General features: G+C 38.3%; 1 protein-coding gene across 2 annotated transcripts in view; it reads left to right on the forward strand.

The window, feature by feature from the left end:
* The window catches only part of LOC110462877 (matrix metalloproteinase-2-like), a 46,105-nt gene extending 23,684 nt beyond the window's left edge, over window positions 1-22,421 (forward strand). For both annotated transcript variants that reach the window (XM_021517112.1, XM_021517113.1), the window contains 7 exons: window positions 11,307-11,488; window positions 13,514-13,612; window positions 15,041-15,199; window positions 15,412-15,626; window positions 17,426-17,570; window positions 18,330-18,602; window positions 18,981-22,421. In XM_021517112.1, the coding sequence (XP_021372787.1) occupies window positions 11,307-11,488; window positions 13,514-13,612; window positions 15,041-15,199; window positions 15,412-15,626; window positions 17,426-17,570; window positions 18,330-18,602; window positions 18,981-19,231 (1,324 nt within the window). In that variant the 3' untranslated portion in view covers window positions 19,232-22,421. The remainder of the gene's footprint in view (window positions 1-11,306; window positions 11,489-13,513; window positions 13,613-15,040; window positions 15,200-15,411; window positions 15,627-17,425; window positions 17,571-18,329; window positions 18,603-18,980) is intronic.
* The last annotated feature ends 182 nt before the right edge of the window (window positions 22,422-22,603 follow it).

The following is a 22,603-nucleotide window of genomic DNA, read 5'->3' on the forward strand; positions in this document are numbered from 1 at the left end:
AAACTGGTATACTGGTCTCTGGTTCAATGATGTACGGTGTGTGGTTGCAGAGCAGCAACGATTGGCAAACGATGTAGGAAAGATGTCTCGGTATTTTATTTTGGCAGAGTTTTTTCATGTGTTTTGTGTATACATGCCATATTACTATCCAAAATAAGTACGTGTACTGACGCTACCATGTGTTGAGTCGTTAGGTAGACAAACAGACGAAGCCACGTAATCTACGTATATTGTACAGCGTTGGTAGGTTTTTTTTTTAAATGGCGACATAACGTTTTCCAATATTGACGTTAGTTCTCCAAATGTATCATTGGGTAACTATCTCCCTTGTAACGTACGACATGTCGTGTGCTATTTAGAGAGGTTCACGGAGCCTTTGCCTTTTTATCAAAATGGTACGATTTTGCCTTGAAACAGATTTGCCAGATGTACAAAATGTCCCCGGGGATCATTAACGCAAATCGACGAATGAACGTATTTCTATAATATTACATAAGGATATGGAGTCGTAGGGGGTTTGTGACACAGTGAGAGAGAGAGAGAGAGAGCGAGGGGGGGGGGGGGGGGGGGGGGTTACCGGCCCCAAGGGTATATATTACATGTTGTGTATAGTGCTAAATTAGAAACACAAACTATAACACTAGGGATCCATAACAGACTCATACTGTGGGCAACAAAAACACAGCCAGAACTAACGAAAACATACTGAAATAGTATTAGCATTTTGGATTTTTTTACGCGATAGTTTTATGTAGCCCGAAGGCATGTTAAAGTACCGCTGGAGTGTCGGGAAGAGACAAGGGCCTTCTGGAAAACGCAAGCAAACCGCCTTTAACAGGAACCATGTGGTTCAAATTTTACAAGAGTGGGGTACCTTTACATCGGGAGTGGCAGTTATTAGATTTTAAGGCTATAACGCGGTGTTCAGCGTCACTGGTGTCGGGTCGGTGAGGTAATGACTTGTGCAGTTGAAGGGTTATTAGGGAAGGAGGGTACTGCCTCGTGGTAGTACATGCTTATAGGACGTACTCGGCTGCGGTGCATCGCTGTACGCTTGTTTGATATTAATGGACGCAAAATGCAAGATTGTTGATATATAAGGTCACATTTATAGTTAGGTAAAGGAAAACTTGATTGTAGGAATGCCACCTTCTGTAGAATTGACACAGATGTATTTGAAATCTAACAATTTGACAGTCGGGCTTTTTATATTGAAATACAGCCGCGAGTTTACCTAATTTTCCCCGCGAATCTGTTCTATATATAACACCAAACTGTTCAGCAGTTGCGATTCATCGAGAAGTTAGGTAAATAAACATCAGTGTATATTTACATTGTACACAATATTGGTATTGTGACGTAGATTCTTTCAACGCCTCCTAGCCTAATGGCATTAACCCTCCTTATACCTAGTCTGTGTAACACGAGATATGCGCGGCAGATCTAATCTCACATCTTAAAGCAATCATGATCTAAGGAAGTACTTATCGGCACGGTGAGGTCACGTGGTCCATATCATGTGACGCAGATTCAAATTACACATTATATAACGTAAAATAATTTAAAACCCTAACAAATCTCACGCTCCTCATCCATATCCATTTAGTTGCGTCAGTATTCTTCAGGTTAAGCCGTGTTTTGGAAACGTGTAGCTTATATACTTATGGTCCTTATTATTAAAAGGTGACGTGTTTGTTTTGGATAAAGCACTGAGTTGACTCAACGGAACTTGGATCCTCAATTGAGAAATCGAAGGGAATTTCACAAACTCTTATGAAGTGGAAACTAATATATTCTATTATTCAAATATTGTGAATACTTAAAATTTCAGTATGATGACTCTGAAAAAACAGGTGTATTTTTTCATTTCATCTTTTTCAAGTTTTTAACTGACAGATTTTGTGAAAATGATTTGGCAAGGAAAATCAATGCTACCAAAATTACCTTTCAGATCAGGTTTGTGATGTCAACTAAGTATTCAATGTGACGTCACAAAAAGTGACGGTACACATGTTTCATAAATTAAAGCATGTCATGGTTTTATAAACTACGTAACAGTTTCCTTATGTGATAAAGATAAATAAAAGTAGTTGTAGTTAGGAGAATCCTTTTAGTCTTTGTTTGTAATAACAAAGTGCTAATTATTGGTAGCATTCTGGAAGTGGTTACTACATGGAAAGTTTCCATATCTTTGTAGATCTTGAAACATTGATTGTATCAAAAACGCAGTTATAATCCTTTCTTCCCGTCGTCGTTAGCCTCGAACCCAAACTGGTATGGTTGTTAATGGTCTGTTTTATGCTGCGGGAACTGGTTTGAACATCTTTTGGTACAAACGAACCAGTGTTGAAGAACAAAGACCAACAGTAGTGCATAGTTTCCTAAAAATGTTTCTTCGTTGCCTTGTTAGTGGGAACGAAAGGAAACATTGGAATTACGGGGCTTTTAGAGAACCTGTTAGAGAGTATAGCTTACGTCGTGTATTCGACCATCAATGATTTACACTCCTGGTTGTTAATAATTTTACATATATCTGTATGTACTGAGACGTCAGAATGTCTAAGCCGTGCCACTAAATACCGTGTTGCCTTAAATACGTGTATAATGGTACGTATTGGGGTCACGTAAGACTTCGTTCGCGTGTATTACAATGCATACTGACGAATTCCGTTTTATGGAAACACGAAATGCTGTCTAGATTATACTTACATCAACATTCCTCGCTTATTTAGAACTGAGATGAAGACTGTATACAGTTTTGGACTCGTACATCAATGGAAGTGATGTTGACTTGAACATTATCTATTTCCTACATTTTGTACTAATACGTACAAACATTTGACAGATTTGAGCCACCATTGACAAATCTGTTACATAATTCTTCGTCTGAAGTGCATCGAGAAAATTAATTTATACAAAAAAATCCTATTAATCGAGTCCATTGCTGATAACGCTATATTCTAGAACGCCATCCGTCACTGTCAGGTGGTGCTGTCGAGCTGTCGTTCTCTCAGGCACGCGGAGTCGGACAACACTAGTCTGGGTCTGCTTGGTAAAGGGCACTGCCTTCGTGACATATACTAGTACCCTCAATGGGGGATGACGGGTACGCCTCGGATCATCCCGAGGCTGTGCCGACGATCAATCTCTCCTATTACGTCACTGCCAACCTCCTACACGAGCCTTGCGGATGTAGCGGACAGTGGTGGTAAGGAGTGGTTAAATAGAAAAACAAAACAGATAAATCGAAAATCAATACATGTCTGTTTTACATCCGCACAAACATCTCAGTCGAACGCTCCCCGATCCTATTCGCATGGAAGCTTGACTTCCGTTCAAATCCTATCAGTGCATCCCGACTTCCGGTGAGTGTGTTAACATATTTTCATTGCATTTGTAAAGTTTCAGTGACGAATGTAAACGCAAGAACATTCTAGGATAGTCTCTAATATTTTACTGCAGATATCGACATGTGTGAGCAGACTTTAAAGATTTACAATATCAGTCTACATTTATCAAACAGCTCATATGAAAATACATAGCGCTCCATATAGACAGGATTGTCTCAGAAAAAAACACGTGTATGCTGTATAGAATACAGCCACGTGCAAAACCCTTTTTCTGACGATACACACTACAATAACATTCCATGTCTGCGAGATCCCGTGATAAATACAACAAACTATTTTTGAAAACATCAGGTTAAACGAGGGTTGTCTATACAATTACAGGTTCAACTGTATACATGTTGAAGATGACTATTTTGACATTTTCTGAACATACTCTAATTTCGATATGAAATGTCTGTGTCAGATTGAGTTTATTCATGCTAGCCGTCGGGTAGGCATCATAATACAATCCTCCTCCCGCTCTGTTCGCCTCTCTGCACTTTCCCATGACCTGCCAAGTACGTGTAAGAGGGCGCAGGGCCCATTGAGATCGGGTTTACTAATGTGTACTTGCGAACAGTTTTATGAATCGTCAAGAAGGCTGTTGTTTTTCACCGTCTAATTTTAGCCGTTTGTAATGAGTAGAGACAAGAAATGGACCAGCACTCAGTCAGTCCACCACAATACCCCAAGAATATTTCTGGTACTTTGAGGCACCAGTGTTTCCCCGATAGGGATCACAAGGAACAGGACAACTTTCACAACCCTGATACCAATCACACCGTATCAGATGGTCTCCATAGAACATACAGTTACTGACGGAACAAAGGAATCCGAGCGCCATTTTCATTTATGATTTGATAAGAAAACAAACACAAACGTCAGTACCAAGCATTTCCCCTTATGCAATTAAAGTTTTCTTTCCGTTGAGAATAAAAGCTTCTTTTATCTAACGAATTAACATTAAACATACTATTCATAGCTCGTCTAAGGCAAGTTAACCAGTGGTCATTATTTGTACTTATCTGGAACAGTCAAAGCAATTAACAGGGTAGATTACAGACAATGTGTGTTTAATTGAACTGTCACCCTCGGCCTGATGAACGACATCGTCGTAACCGGCCGATAGAGGTCAGCACTAGACACTTCCGGTCGATAAAACATGTTAATCTAGACGGTTAGACAATAGCGACCGTTCTTCTGTCGCCGTCATGCACGTACGGCGTTCTGTCCTATAAGAACCCACCGATCTAACACTTACAAGGACCAAAAACACATTGGCGGAGGAACACACACATTGTCATCGACGTCTGTGACATATCACAGATCACACCCACAGATGTGGTCTTCCGCCGGTAGATATAATAAAATGTAGTTCCAGATCAAGCATTTGACCTTTAGACGCTTCCTGTGGCATAGACGGCGCCATCCAATTTCAAAACTCAATATATCCCAATTGCCTGTTTTGTGATGAGAGCAATAAGCTATAAGTTATATATAAACATAATACACAAATGCTGTATCCATCAAATATTGGCTCGGCATTAGAACAGATGTTTTGTGTCAAGTCCCTATAACTGTACTCGAGAGAGGAAGATTGGCCGCCTCTAGGCTTACGATACATCACAAAAGGTTCGGATCACGAGCGCCCAATTATATGTAAACGTTATTTTTGGCGTTATAAAATGATGATATCATAATACCGGAACCGGTTCTGGCTATCGACCCGGACCCGGAAGTATGGGTCATTGAAACTGATTATTTACATTTCAGACCAAGGAGAGCTCCTTTAAAAATAGTATCGAATGTATCAAAATACATGTACACTGTAAATATCTTATACACCAGCGACTGAAAAAGAAATGCAGCGCAAACTATATGATATTGCCTGTTTGCAAGTAAACTAGTATGTCAAGCATAAAGACGCAATTAAGTGAGTCAGCTTTTTTTATAATTCTGAAAATTCTTTTAAGCCAACGCCAACAGATGTTTCTATTTGTTTGAGTTTTTATAAATGGGATGCACATCGATTCTGAAATATTCTTATTGAAGGATTGCATTACCCTTTTTAAGAAACACATTGTTGTCCTTATTGATCGTCGATTTTACAAACGGACAGCGAGATCGCCAAGCCTCAGCGCTAGCGCCGTAATCCTCTGATCATCGTCTGATTACCGAGTGGGATACTTTGATATATCATCTTTGAAATTCAACGGTTCTGCCCTTGATATAGATATCTTATTCAGAGAAGATACGTGTGTCGAAAGCGAATCCCTTGGATTTCGAAGAGTTGGGTAAAAAATAAATATCCACATATTAACTTCATTATTTTGAATTGGAGATATTTAACTTTTAGGTATAATTTTATCCATTACATTAGCGTTATTTCTTCGGTTTTTAGACTTCGACGTAGATTAGGAGTGTTACTCCGACACGAAACAAGCGATATTAATGCCTTTGATGTGAAGTCACCATGTAACAATTAATTATGTAATAAAGAGATAATTAATATGTGCCAAGGATCTCCAATGTTATGCCCATGTCACAATCGTATAAATAAACAGTGTACGACCTCCAGTGTCGGTACCGATACATCAACTGTGTCAGACTGTGATGGATACACCGGGGTTACTGACACCGACTTCTTTGTCTGCTAATCATCCTGTATGCCTCATCAGTCATCACACCCTACCAAATTCTCCCCTTTCTCCCCCCACCCCTTGTACTGCACAGACCGGGTACCCAGCCTCTGACTCACCCCTTGAATCAGCCTCAGAATCATCACCCTGATTTGATTGGATGTATCGTCAGTTGTCTGTCCAAGGAACCTTTGTTTCAAGCTCCATTAACCTAATCAATTATTTAAATTATGATATTTTATTCAATATTGTTCATCTTTGCTGCCTTCAGGTGATAATTATAATACACACACGTGTGCATTTAGATACCTCTGTTGATTAAAGTAACGGGAATAAGGCTGCAAGCTAACCATACTTTGGACACGTGTTCTTTTGTGTCGTCAGCCGAGCGTGAGCTCACCAATTTATAGATTTAAAATCACACCATCGAGGTCAGATTATCCGACTTATCAAAAGTTGTACTATAGACACTGACGGGTTTTGCCAAATTCGTTATCACAAATAGACGGTCCGATTTTTTTGTTTGTTCTGATAATCGTTAGGGTTTTTCCAGAGTCGCCATCTCTGATATGAGAATAAGAGATTCAGAGCCAGAAAATGGAGGCTGTAAGATCGTAATCGGTCGACTGTGTTACGCGTGAATCTGTTGAAAGGATAACTTAAAGCTAATCGTTTACACAGAGTTAATGGGCTTTCCTCACACAGAACGACCCATAGCCTCAACGCAGACGGGGTCATCCACTTTTGCCTTAGGTGATCCTGATGATACCATACACAAGGAAGGGGATAGAGTATAATCAGGATTACAAACGTTACGTATAAACGGTACCAGTGATCGGTATCACAAGGACCTGAGGGTTGGTACCCTATATAAACCCATAAAACGTGTAAAAATACTCGGAACACCTGAGTTTAGGTCCCAACATAGCTGTAACCAATTATCAAGTCCCTGTGATCGGTATAATCAAAATGCCACAATACGGATTGTCTGAAGTGTTTGACAAACATGCTTCTTGTGATTTAAATTTGCTGTAAATGCTGTCGTGTTTTGAATATTTCACTGTGTCTCTGTTCTCACAATTTCTTGATTAAATGTGTTGTGTTACTGTCACACGTGTCTGTATCGGAAACGCAAACACATTCATAAGTGTATATTTGAAGTCCGCAAAACTACTGCTGTGCATTACAGCTGTAGACTCTCTGAATAAGTTCAAATAGTAAAACTCGCAGATTGTTTTGAGTTGAAGCCTGTAAATCGAATATTTCGTCAGTGGCATATTATCCAAAATCAGTTTTCACTTTAAACTCTTTTCATTACCGAAATCATCAGTTAGGGGAAGTTTTAAACAGATATTACACGAACTACCTGAAACTTTCATTAATTGCGTTATCCAAGTTTTACCTTCTCGAAACATTTTTTATCCGCCTGTTTCAGTTTCATGTTTCCGGCTATCACCGTAATAAAAAGTATATTGCCGGGATTAAAATCACGGTAACATCAGCTGCCAAAACCCGTTAGTGTGAGGTCACTTGGGGAAACAAAACCTGTTAGTGTGAGGTCACTTGGGGAAACAGCTTGTAAGGAGCCGAGTGGTCGTGTACTTGTTCTTCACTTTTTACTCATCTTGAGGAAATTGAAAAATGTTTACAAATGTGGCATGCTACCTCAGAAATCTTCTCAGAGTGACAAAGTTGTGTTTATCGCCAGAGACTGTAGAAGTTATCTATTATCCCTGAGTCAATGAAACACCAGTGGGTATCATTTTCCTTTTATGACTGGTTGATTTAAAGAAGCATCAGTTAGTAACCTTTTGCATATATGACGTCACACTCCTGAACAAATAGCTTCCCTAATCACAGCTTTAATGCAGTGCGAACGTCTCTTTTAATGGTTTATGATGACCAAATTGTAACTCGCACTGAACTGAAATATACATTTGTATATAATAAATGTAGATTAGGAGAAATAAATTGTTTCTCCACTAGAGGCTGTGTATAGTAGATCCATTATTTGGTTTCTCCCGCCAGAGGGCGGGTACTCGGTACCATATTATATGTAAACAAAGTGTTTTACGTTGTAAGTGATACATGTTCTGTATCTGTCCCAGTAGGTGGTATTTGCTGTACATGTAAGACACGAACGAGAGACAGACCGCAGACTTTTGGGGAATATTTGCGGTTTGACAATTTTACTCAGCATTGAACAATTTTGCACCCTATTACCTTCTCTAGATGAACTGTTAACCACTTGTCAGGTTGGTGTTACTACCAATTTTCTACGTTGTTTCGAGGATTTCATACGTTCATACACTCCCGAATATTTTTGCATATTGTTATTCAAATGAATCTATTAAAATATAAACAATAAATACCATGAAAGGCGCGATAGTGTGAAAATCACAGCGTGAGTATTGGTTGAATGCCGCGGTGACATGTGTTTGAATATCCCATCCTTTTAAGACCGACACATGACCGGGTGGTGTTGACGTAGTTGTCTCTGATTGTGATTGGACAGCTCTGTGATTACCCTGGCGACGGCTGAGGAAGCTGGATGTATAGCGGACGTTACAGTATCGACGTGGCGGGGTTTAGTCATACTTACTTTTTTGCCGCTCGTGACTCACTTGTGCTGTATGTATGTGTTGCGATATGTTAGGATTCTGTATATACTACAAATAAACGCTTCACATATTTCCTGAAGGTTTTTTTTGCCATCTTTCTTCCTATAATGTAAGTGAAAAGTACTTCTGAAGGGTTTAATTAAAAATGAAAACACAGGCATTGGTACCGACTACATAGAGGCTTAATTTGGAAACTATTTATATCTTCAGGTGGAATTGTCGCACGTGTTGGGTAATGAGGCACAAGAAATGATCTTTGCTTACTCTCTGACAATAAGTCCCCTTGAATGTGGACAGATTTGGGCAATACGGGGTTTTCGAATGAGGGAGGGGGCTTGGTTTTTCCAGTAAGGGAGGGTCTTCGTTAGATAAGCAATTTATAGAATTATAAATTTAATTAACCTTTCTGGTATTGATGACACGATTTGCTTGTTACATTTGTAGCAATATTAGAGTCTGTGTCAAACTGTAGTGCTTTTACAGTGTTACAACATGTACATTAGACGGAAAAATTATTCTAACTTTTCAGACAAAAACAAATCATGTCTTTGTGAGACTGAGGCCGATGGCATATGAAATTCGGTTAATCACTTTTAATTAACAAGCACACACGTGACATATGTGTCAAACGTAGCGGGAGTAGCGTCCCTTGTTAAACATCGAGACGTATGAAGTATAGATTATAGACTATTTACTTATTTTTTTCAATCAGGTCAAGTCAAGTCACTGTCAAGTCAAATTTATTTATAAGTCTGTACATGGTTTAACATGATAACACCTATAAAACACACTATAAAACATGAAAATAAGAAAAACGCTGTAACATTTAACAGAAATATAACAAGCATGCATAAATAAGACAATTAGTTAGCACATATATATATATCAAATACATCAATAAAATATTAAACTTTGATAAGCGAGAATCGAAATACAATAAAATAATAAATATGATGTACATTTTGTCAAGAGGAATATCACAAATGCAAGAATGACGCCCTAAAAATAGTCATAAAGGTCGGAAACCTATTTGCAACAACCATGACTTAGTCTTGGAAGAAGAAAAAACTAAGTTTACGAGATTCACCGCGAAAGCATGGTGGTACTGAAGTTAGAACAGAGCATGCTTTAAAGTTACCTCTGAATGAACCGTCGGGGCGATATTTTTTGCAAACATGTTAAAAAGTCTAATGTGTAAAGTAATACTAAGTCTCTGTGGTGAAAATATTCTCGTGGCTCTTGACCCTAATAGGTTTTTTTCCCACTGACATATGCTACATTGGAGGGTAAAAAGTCACTATATTACTGCTTCCACGTGGACTTATCTAGTGATGCAGGGTCAGTTTTTGAACATCCGTTCGGGTTCCATAATCTCAATACGTATTGATAAAAATTGAAGTTTCATATATTAGTTTATTCGGTGTGTTTGTATTTCTCCTTGTTGTAAAGTGAAGGATTCATTTTGAGTATATTCACACTGTCATATTTAATCTAGTAAACAATTTAGTTCTCTAATTGCTCATAAATTGAATTGAGTCTACACGACATATACCGTATACTTTTGATAAGGGTTTAACCGTTTACAATCTCCACTTATTGAGACACCAAGATGTTCACGATAGTCAGAAAAGTCTCTTTCCGCGACGTCAAATCTCATCTCGAGTTCATATGTGGAGGAAGAAACTGCTAAATCTTTTTGTTTTCTTAAAAATTTATTTTACGAGTCAAGTAATTGCCTTTTTTTGTTTACTTGTTTTTTCCATTATCGTCATTTATTACACTTTGTAGTACAACACAGCTATGCAAAGCACGTATTCTGGTTTGAATGACATCATAAGCTTAGCATTCCTTAGTAATAAGCAGATGTCAGTTAAAAAATGTTAATTGAAATTCACATTAGTTTCTGTCAAATCAGCACTTTACATAGTTAAGCCTGGCACAGTCGAGTGGAACTCTCAATTTGATATTTTAATGCGGAAACGGAATGACTGCCGTGTTATATTTCACGGAACCGCGTGACATATATTCCATAACGTTTGAAAGTGTGCCAAGTATATATAACGAGCGGTGTCTGATGTGTTCTGTCAACCGAGAACCCCCGAGACCAGTTTAGCTTACACGTGCACATGTATAACATTGATGCGCTGGGATTAATGGAGGCTTCTGTTGTCATTAATACATAAAGTCGGACAGATGTTCCACAGTTTATGATTGAAAACTGCTGTTTTGTCTCTATTGACATGTTCTTCTGAAATAATAAAGTGTCCTAAAAGGTTTTTGGAAGTTAGCGGATATGACGTCATCACAGAAAATTTTGTGTGACGTCATGTTGTCACAATTATCATTATCATTATCGTTATAGTGTTAAGACCATTCGGCATCATATTACAAATATTTTCTGATGCGGTAACAATTCTGATAAGTTTAGATTCGTTACACGTCCAATACGTATGTACTGGACTCCTTGCTACTACAAAATCTCGTTTGATCTGCGAGATCGTCCTTTTTTCATGAGATGTCGTTGTTTTCAAATTACTCATGTATAAGTGTTATATTGTCAATATCTTCTTTTAAATTGATTTTTAATAGATTCTGTTGGCTGCTTTGGTATTTGAGTATTAGATGTTTTTACAATATTTTCTTTATTTCGTTTGCAGAATACTTAATTATACACCTGACATGCCAATGAAGCAAACGAGACGGGCGATATACGAGGGGTTCCAAGTATGGAGTGACGTCACCAACCTCACTTTTACGGAGGTACCGAACGGCGTGGCTGACATCATGATCAAGTTCGCACACAAATTTCACCAAGATGGCTACCCTTTTGATGGACAAGGTAAAATTAACTGAAATTTATTTTTGACGTAAAAACGTGTTACCTTTATACAAAATCAGAATTAATATTGACGTGATATTAACATAACAAGGCCATACAAGGTCAGTCATTATACCATTGCTATAAAGGGTAGCTGTACAATAAGACACACGAAAAGTAAGGGTTTAAGAAAAGGAAAAAACGTTGGTAATGATTAAGAACCAATGTATTGCAATCGATGCAGCAAATCGCTAGTAATTTCTAAAATGTTCCGCAAATACAGGAAATAAGGAAAAAAATATTGGATTTTGCAGATGTTGTGTCCTCATTGGTCGCCTCATACGCTCATTTCTGCGGCGAACCAATTCTTATGTCGTGACCACAATATTTAATTGTTATGAATTTCTGTCGTCTTCAAGTCTTTCGATTCCAGTTTAGGCGTACTATTACTCATATAAAAGAATAGCTTCAACACGTTATATTGCCTTGCGCGTTAAGGATCTCCATTGAAAACCTGCCAACATAAAATGTTGTACTGACTTATACATTATTGAGCTGCTATGTATAGACAGAGGATTAGCGAATCTGTAATATGACCAAATCACTTCCTAATGTAAATAATATGACATAGTTTTTGTATAAAAGTAGTTGGAGGTACTGAACGTGTAGCATGGTATCAATTTTGTTTGTTCGTCTGGTAGAGCTGATCATAGTGATTAAGATACATATTGTATGGACACGACTTCCCGACATCTATACCAGGACAAATGGTCTGCGGTCATGAACTTCCGTTTACCTCACACTCTCTGTAGAGCGTGCATGTCAAGACGCCATGCATTACCATGGTAACGTGATACATAATAAAAGTGCAGAACATGTTCCGGACATTGACAGTCTAGAAACAATGTAAGAGTAGACATCGTGCATGGTAGCGTGTAACGGATCACCGGAAATCAACCGCTACACATATATACCGTATTATTCAAACTTCATTAACTTTCATTTTTTGTTGCGTCTGTTTCTGAAAATATTTGGTCTGAACTCGAAAACTAATCCCGAGTTGAAAAGTATCTGTTAAACGTTTACTTTTGATGTCTGCTTTAAATACACTAAAGAAAGTGTCGGCCTCGGATGTACAAACTGTAACAGACATGCAGAGGAAATAGTACTATTAAGTTTTTATTGAGAATTAACATGACAGGGAGTTGGATTTGAGCCAAGAAGGCGTCCGATATAGCGGACTGGGGGGAGCCGTGAGGATGGGGGATGATGCACTGCCTACATATTACGGCTGATGGTTTGGCGGCAGCTTGGGATCTCCCAAATCCTATGTCTATTACCTTCATATATTTTCGCCATATGTGAGAACACTCGCGTGCGTTTTACAATACCTAACGCCCTCCGAAGTCGATACACTAAATGTAATCCTTTCATTTCTTTTTCAATTCATAATCCCCTTTGTAGACACCAGATGTGTCTGAGGGCATCATACGTGCTGACGTCACCCATATAATCGTTAAAAATAAAATGAAATCAAATTCAAAATATTTTATCCACTGCGACACGTGCCACAGTGAATTGGAACAACTGTTTTATTAGAACCTAAGCGACAGAAGAAAAGGCGACCTTGACCTCACTAAACTAACGAGTCAGCAGCTGGCAGGGCGCCATCTTTGTTTTGGCTCGTGCATGTCTTTCCAACAAGTTTATCCAGTTTATCGTACTACTGAAGATCACAAAGTTATATTATTTAAACATAGACAAGCAAAGCAATATATGTCCTATTCAATCTTTATGTTATCAATCAAATGAAGAAATAAAGGCCACTTTATCGGTTTGAATCTCGTTTTCGTGAATATCCAAGCACTACTAGTTAACTTTGTCACTGCACTTACACTGAAGTACTTTCCTTTCGTGAACCTTACCGTACCGAAATATCCACTAAATGGCCCAGATGTGCTCACCTAGTAAGAATGAAAATACACAAAATGGCTGCTATAGACTGCTAATTGATTGTCACATTGTAACAATAAATTGTCTCTTCAGGGTTGATCCTGGCGCATGCGTTCTACCCCGGGGAGGAAAAAGGAGGTGACACCCATTTTGATGACGATGAGCACTGGACGTATAACTCTGAAGAAGAAGGTACGAATGAAGCATGTTGATATAAAATTGATATATAATATACAACTGGTGTAAACTGTAATGGTGTTGTGTGGCACGTTGTAGGGGGACGTTTGGGGTATCGTCGGGAGTATTGAGGTGGGTAGTATTAGTGATGGCGGTTGGGATTTCGCTATGGTGATGGGATTTGTAGGATTGGTGATGATGGTGGGATTGTATTATTGGTGGTAGTAATAGGATTGTATTATTGGTGTTGGTGGTGGGTTTGTTTTATTGGTAGTAGTGGTGGTGGTGGTGGGTTTGTTTTATTGGTGGTAGTGGTGAGGTTTGTATTATTGGTGGTGGGGTTTGTATTATTGGTGGTAGTGATGGGATTGTATTATTGGTGGTGGTGATGGAGTTTGTATTATTTGTGGTGGTGGTGTGGTTCTGTATTACTGATCGTAGTGGTGGGATTATATTATTGGTGTTAGTGGTGGGATTGTATTTTTGGTTGTGGTGGTGGTGGGGTTTGTGTTATTGGTGGTGGTGTTGTTTGTAATATTGGTGATGGTGGTTTTTTTGTATTACTGGTTGTAGTGGAAGGATTGTATTATCGGTGGTGGTTGACAAGCAGTGAGATAGATAGGTTGTTGTACTTGTATTAGATGTATTGGGCTGGTATGACAAAGAAAGGGAATGTGTTTCCTAAAAAAGTAAATCGATGATGTAATTGATTGCCGCAGTCACAATTAGGCGGCTTATAAATTAAATTTTTAAAAATGTAATTATTTGTGAAATATGATTTCAGATACGTCAGAATGAAATATTGAAAAGCCAAGCAGCTTTTAGATTAAACAAGAGCTCACGAGCAAGGCTTGTCTCGCCAGATATCTAAACATATTCCTTTCTTTAACGTCACACAAATGTTTGTGCAAATAGACTGCCATTGAATCCGTATTTGAATTTACTAAATATAAATATAAATATAAATAGCGGCCTACGTGCCTCTCGATAATCAACATTACTCAATTATGTTGTTTCAAATAGAAATGTAATCCATACGTTCTTTCATTATAAACCTTCAATAAGAAATGTTTTCCTAAGTTAAAGCCGCTTTATTCTAAAGCGTTTACACGCCAGTTTTGCCTATTCACCTGTTATGAAAATAGCATACAAGTATGAAGAATCTACAGGCAAATGAAATCTCTATTAATAAATTGTTTGTTGTTAATATTGCCTTTATTTTTCATTACTGGTATACTCTGCTAGATTGTTTACGCTAATGAATTTGTAAAAAAGAAACAGTTTGCGTAATTAAGACGTAAAGCTTTTACGATTTAGTTAACTTAAATTACAACTGAAGAATAACTCTAGGTTCGTAAACAAATGTTTCACAAGTGGTATTATCGACTCCCATGCATGTCAGATTCTCCTTGTAGTCGCTAACGTGTGTGTTTTTCTCGGAAGGTGTGGACCTGTTCATGGTGGCTGCTCACGAATTCGGCCACGCCCTTGGACTGGGTCATAGTAACGAGCCCGGGGCCCTCATGTATCCCTGGTACCAGGGCTACCAGGCAAACTTCCGGCTTCCGCAGGATGACGTCATCGGAATTCAGGCACTTTACGGTCAGTTCCAATACATTTTCTTCACGCGACATTAGCGTGAACGAATTGCTCGCAGTAGGAAACTCAAAACTTAATTTTCTGACAAATGGACGATACCAACAATCTTTTTTCTATTGAGAGTTTTTTTAGTCTGGAAATATGCTAAGGTGATACAATATCGGTGAACAAAGTCTGAAAAGAAATTTAAATTGAAGTTGTATTTTGATTAACAGGTGCCCGACCGCGTCTGCCTCCTTCCAAAGATCGACCGACCCAACGTCCTCCAGAGCGCGTGACTCCCCGAATCCCAAGGCCCCGACCTACTCCCCGACCTCGCAACCCCGTGACTCCCCGACCACCTTACAACGGGGACTCGATTGATCCTTGCAGCACACCATTCGATGCCATCGCTGTTCTTCGCGGAGAGCTCTTCCTCTTCATCGGCGAGGTAAGCCGTAACTTTTGAGAAAGGGCCAGCTTAAGTTACATTTATCTATATCGTCTTAGAAGGATGTTACACTTACACTAACTTACACTCTCTGCACTCCTGTAATATGTCATAGCAAAATTGAAGGCATGCGGTTAGCTATTTGATTGGTCTCCGGTCAAAATAAACCTGACCAATCGCCAGGCTGATACCTGCCCTTTGAAGATTACAGAGAAGCGACACCTGACTTCAAAGCCAGCCCTTCTTTCGATGTACATCAAAGGATCAAACTAGTCTTCTCGTCTCGCCCACAAGATGCTGAACACCGAAACTTCGATTTTGCTATGACATATTCCAGGGGTGCCGAGAGCGAAAGTGAATGTAAACGTAAAAGTAAAATTAGTCTAAATCGGACATCGTTAGAGTAGAATAGTTTTCTTTGAAAAATAATTATACAGGATTTTTATACAAAAATTGTACTTGTATGAGTTGTACCAAATGGAATTAAGCCTTTGTGCATAGGAACCAAGAACAATAGTATTAGTACTGGTATGATGTGGGAGTTTGAAGCAAGATTCTTGATTATATAATCACCATTCACTCTAGTATAGGATAGCAATAAATAAATGACCATATTGACATATTTGCCGATATTTTTACCGCAACCGTAAGGTGTATGTTGCCTAGTAGAATTGTTCGTATTTATATTGGTTTTAAGATACTGTTTGTCTCAACCTCACTTTCGTTTAACGATAGTGAATAGTGAACGCTATTGCCAAATCCTGTTACTACCAGATCAGGAACATCGGCTGTATTCGGCAGTTTCTAACTGCAGATGCATGCAAGATTTTGGTGCATTCACTTGTTACCTCTCGGTTGGATTATGGTAACGCCCTGCTCTGTGGTATATCTGACAAACTAACTAGTCGTCTGCAGAGGGTCCAGAACACTGCAGCACGGCTAGTTACTCGTACTCGAAAGAGAGAGCACATCACACCTGCGCTTTATTCGTTGCACTGGTTACCTGTACGATACAGGTCGCAGTACAAAATTCTGGTATACACATACAGGGCATTGAATGGAACAGCTCCTCAGTACCTACAGGAACTTGTTACCCTGTATCAGCCGTCAAGATCACTACGGTCGGAGTCATAATCTTTGTTGTGTGTCCCAAAATCTCGTACTGTGCCCTACGGAAACAGATGCTTTGGGAGGGTTTCGGCTACGTTGTGGAGTAGCTTACCATCTGCTATTAGGAAGTCAAATACCCTGGCCAAGTTCAAGAGGGACATAAAAACTCACCTCTTCACGTCTGCATTTTAGAATCTTTGCAAAGACGTCATGTAAATACCGCCCTTTTAGTTGTTCAATTATGTGCACATTGCTTGTTAAATGTATGAAAGTGATTGCAAGCCTTTGTTGTTTGTTTTCACAATTATAACCATTACTATTATCCATATGTTGTAAAGCGCCTTAGAGTAATTTTACAAATTATATAGGGCGCTATATAAATGCTGTAGATTATTATTATTATTAACAGTGGAAACCACATGACCAAATATCAGAAGGGGGATAGGGGCACAACTGGCCATGTATTGCTGTAAACTGTCTTTTACAGTTTTAAGCCATGTAATGTACTAAAACTGAGGTCACTGATCGCTACATTGTCCTGTATGAAATAATGTGTGCTCGATTTTGTCTCCCTTACTAAGACTAATACATTATGTATAGGACAGGGGTTAGTAACTTTTAAACTTACTGATATATACTCGCCGAAACTGTAAAAAGAATTCAAACGATGAATGTTTGGTTTGTTACAGTACTTCTGGAGACAGACAGATCAAGGATTGATCGGCCGGGAGAAAATCAGTCTACATTCCTTCTGGATGGGTATGCCCCACGAAGTGGACCATATAGACGCCGTGTTTGAGCGACTCAACGATCAGAAAATCATCTTCTTCATCGGTAAGTATTCTATAGAAGTGTGTGATTGATAACCAGATATATAGGGATCAGGGTCCGTATCCATTCTCATACTCAAACTCAGATTCTGTGCTCAAGGCCAATTTTTGTTCCGGCGTGAAATAAGTACGAAATCACATATGTCAATGATTTTGGAAGAATTTTGGATGAATTTGAAACCGAATACTTTTTCAGTGTAAGAATCTAACTTTTTGACAATATCACTTAATTGATTGTAGTGAGTTTCAAAAGATTTGGTAAGCGCATAGAATACGTGCTTGAGCATGACAACGGCTTCATGAATACGGACGCAGGTAATTGCTATCGGTATAGTGGATACATCATGTGAAATGACTATTTCTCTAAGTTATATATTATCCTGCTGTGAGGAATTTTTATTTGTAGATACTTAACTGTATGGGGTATTCTTCTCCCTTGATGATGGAACATATTCCTTATCATGACAATTAGCAGCCATGTGTATGCCTGACGCATCGGTGACATTATTGCTATATGTACTCTATAACCTTCATATGCAATTGGCTAGTAATCCTTTATGCACGTCTGAGTTAAAATGTACGTAGTTGCACTCCTATGTTAAAATGTACGCAATTACAATGGAATGGTCAAGTCGATTCGGCTACGCTTCAAGCGTAGTAACACTTACGTTTGAACATGTTGGAGGAAACAGGTACCATTTTTTTTTAGAATTTTATTTTGAAATTAACCTCCTTGATCACGTGACTCGTCTCCGTTCCATAGGTGACCGGTACTGGGTTTACAACAGTAACTCGCCTGTGGCACGGTTCCCACCGGAAGGACGTCCCATTACCGAGTTTGGCATCCCGCCAGACGTGAAGAAGATCGACGCGGCTTTTGTGTGGAGTTACAACTCTCGGACCTACCTGATCAGCGGTGACATGTACTGGAAACTTAATACCGAGAACAACCATATCGAAATGGACTACCCCCGGGATATGAGTATATGGCGAGACGTGCCCGTCCCCGTCAGCACGGCATTCCAGTACAAAACAGGTACACTATCTTAGCCACTTAAACTTCCGTTCAGACGTGGATAGTAGTTATTTATTTTATCAATTGCTTGTACTTTTTTGTGCATCTTGAGGGGTTTTTCGGAACCAGAGATTTTGATATCTAATATTTAATTTTATTATCTTAAAAACCACCAAAAAGTATAAAAAAAATAAAAATAATAATAATAAAAAAAAATATTATTTTTTGATCACATATTTCCTGAAATCGATTCTACAATTCATCATATTCATATAATATTAGAGAAAGAAGTACTTTTAAACATAACTATTATTTTTAATTATTTATCTGGTAATTCCATTTAACTGGGACCATATGCATTAGCATTAGGTTAACATACATATCATTTTTTCATCGTAGGTCCCAAAGACAAAAGCAGAACCTACTTCTTTAAGGACGACAAGTTTTATCTGTTTTATGACGACAAGATGCGCGTGAAGCAGGGCTACCCCAAGAGTATACGTGATGATTGGTGGGGATGTAAGCGGCGGGTAGCCGCGATCTCCAAATATGGAGACCCGGAGAAATACAACGGAAATACTGCCCACAGCGCCACCACCGGTCTGCTCACAACTGTGATATGTGTATGTTTAGCATTCATTGGTCGATAAACTATGTTTAGCGTTCATTGGTGGATAAACCATGTTTAGCATTCATTGGTTGATAAACTATGTTTAGCATTCATTCGTCGATAAACTATGTTTAGCGTTCATTGGTCGATAAACTATGTTTAGCGTTCATTGGTCGATAAACTATGTTTAGCGTTCATTGGTCGATAAACTAGTTGATTAGAACTTGCTTGATAAAAACACTGGCTTTTATTAGATACAAGGTGAAATCGTCAAACTTGAGGTATGGAGGGCCGTAATGATAAAAAATATCACATTGTTTGGGTATACAGATATTTTTGTACAAGATTGATACATACTGCGCTATGAACATGAAGTGTATGCCTATATTTGGTCATAAGTGCCCAGATCTCTTCAAGAAAGATCTTGTTATCACCTTGTAAGGTAACTTTTGAATTGTTATAACATCAATATCTAATGACGTTACCCTCACGTGACCCCATATATCGCCAGTCAAAGACGGATCCCAAATATGTTTTTGAAAACATTTCAATATGAAAAAAATCATGAGAGGGGGGGCCTAGCTTAGACCTCTTACTATTGTAAGTTGACATTTTTCAAACTCAATCGTGACGTTATTTTTTTTTAATGCTGTCAGAATTCTGAAAAAAATATGAAGATTTTATATGACAGGTAGACAATTTTATTTTTCATTTCAACAAAATAAATTCAAAATTTTATGAATAGTATTGAAGAACAGGGTACTCTTTTGATGACCACCTTGACTGAATTCAAGATGAATTCTTATAACCGACAATGGTTATAGAAAACACTGCCACCATACTTACATACATACAATTGATCGTAGACCTAGGTGGTCTTGTTCAGATGACGTTCAGTTTTCAACTCTGCTCTGGATAGCCAATATATCTTTAGCCAGTTGTAAGCGTCCGGAGGACAAGTTTCCATGTCCAGTATAGACAGGCGTCGGTGTCCGATATATACCAAAGTGATAGGACCGCTTGTGAAATTCACAAAACAGTTCCAATATATCCATATTAGGGGCCCGTTTATGTGAACATTGTGCTAACATGCTAGGAAATGTTACAACGTTGCTTGTGTCATTTATTTTTAGAAAATATCGGACCATGTCATTTTCAAGTACCTTGCACTAATTTTGTTTCTATGCAAAAGTAAGCCTAGCCAGCCTTAGCACAGCCTTCCGCGTAGGGATTATGGCTCTTGTACGTTATTGTGAGCGTATAGGTTGTTTTCTCTACCAACACGTACACTGGTGTTATCAATACGTAACTTAGTGTATCTGATAGTGTTCGCTATCACGTGCGTCCTGACGTCACTTACGCGTGCACGTGTCTTTTCATTCCAGTCACCTCCCTAAATCTGTAACGGTGACCTCTCACCTTTCTCATCACAAACAACACGCAAGTATCTTCTAACCAGATTTCATTCTTTTTGAAATTCTACGCACGGACATAAGTCCCCCACCCTTGTCTTATCACAGTCCCTCCCCACACAGACCCGCCCCCTTATATCCCCCGCCCACCTCACAGGCCCTCCCCTAATGTATAGCCCAAACTTAGTATCCTCTATATTTGATACCTATTGTTTTTAACTTCCTTATATTTAAAGTCTTGCCATTCTGTTTGTTATGAAATCCTTGTACCGAGTGCCCTTGTGACGATAATCATTATATTCATTATATAACACAGAAACGGTTGTGATTTCAATATAACATGGTGTTATAACTACATCCGCGTGCGTTTTGTAAGAATGGGAGGTTTATGTTACTCCTGTACTTAAAGTAGTGCCGAATGACATATATTTATGGTCGCCCGTAGCTTTTATATGCACTGCCTCGCTTCAAAGGATACATCGCATAATATTGTTTAACTTTGTAATAATGAAATTTCATAACAAAGATATATCGCATTGTTTCCAAATAATTTATACTTAAAGACCGAGCGAAAGGTGATTTTACTTCAGACCTTGAAGTTAGTTTACACTTTTAGAAGTATTAAGAGAGAGAGAAAAAAACACTTTTCGTGATACCAATGTCTTCTTTTTTTTGGTACATATCCCAAAAGGAACATCGAAATCCAAAACACAGCCTTCAATTTTAGACTGGTGTAAAAGCTATTTCTCGATTGCCTTACTCGCTGATGTTGGTATTGTTGCCTAATACTCATTTTTGTTAGCATTATTTATTATTGATCATGTTGATTTCGTTTGGTGCCAATTAGCTTTTTAATGAGTGTTTGAGATTTGTGTTTGTCCTATGACACAAACCATTTGTGCCATATTTCCGTTGCCCAGAGTTATTGCATGCCGGGAGACAAAGGGAAGACAACTCTGGTTTATGTTATTTGTAACTGTGATATTGTCGATGAATGAAAGCGCCCGTAAGACTTCGTTGTCTACTGAACGTTGATTATAATAATTGAGAACAATGAAAGTTTTATTTCATGTACATCCGGTTATGATAACCAAACCCAGCTTCTGGTTACTTAACGGAAGTGAGCGCGGTATTAAGGTCAGTTCACGTGGCCGTTTGTCCTAAGTAGCTCTCTCCACATCAAAGAGAAATTTTGTCAGGGTGAAGTACATGCTTTAAAAGTCCGATAAAAACAAGCGTACATTAAACCTAGCAGCAGGGAGTGCTGTTATACAGTCAACGCGACCTGTTTTTTTAAGACAACACAGCTGTTTTCGTTAATATCTTCCAAATATCTATATCAATTAATTTATCGTTTTAAAACAATTGATGATCAAATTTATACACATTTAACGCTACATGCACTTCAATAAAATCACTACTGTGTCTTACCAGACAACCCTGTTCATATTCTTCAGTAAATGTTTTGTAAAGTAGCAAATACGATTTATCCAGCCGAATAGTGAGAGCGCATGCGTGAATGTGTACTGAAAGGCCAACACATGTTTGTCTGTGAGGATGATTGTATCGTGTGTGTGTGAGAGAGATTGTGGTTTATATATTACTTACACTGGAACCAGTTTACACTACATCAGTGTAACACGGTGTAATTCAGTCAGTGTAATATTACCATGGAGTTTAGTGCAATACTTTGTCATTAGATGTTGATAATCTTTGAGTGATGATAACTTTATGCTCCAAAGAATACTGTAAATATTTTTGTTGTCCATTTGGATTTATTATTATTAATTTGTAAAATTGATTACGTCAAATAACAATGTTTTTTAAACAGAAATTGTCGGAAAATCATTTGCTATGTTATTATTTTTTTTTTTTTTAAAGTCTAGTTTAGAAATATTCAAAAATGTACTATCTCAACACTTACATAAAAACTGGATATAAATAGTAATTTTGATTAAAGCTATAAGGCGTAATAATTCCGATTTATTTCAATTTTTAAA

The sequence above is a fragment of the Mizuhopecten yessoensis genome, unplaced genomic scaffold (assembly GCF_002113885.1).
Source record: "Mizuhopecten yessoensis strain PY_sf001 unplaced genomic scaffold, ASM211388v2 scaffold10839, whole genome shotgun sequence".
NCBI classification, from domain to species: Eukaryota; Metazoa; Mollusca; class Bivalvia; order Pectinida; family Pectinidae; genus Mizuhopecten; species Mizuhopecten yessoensis.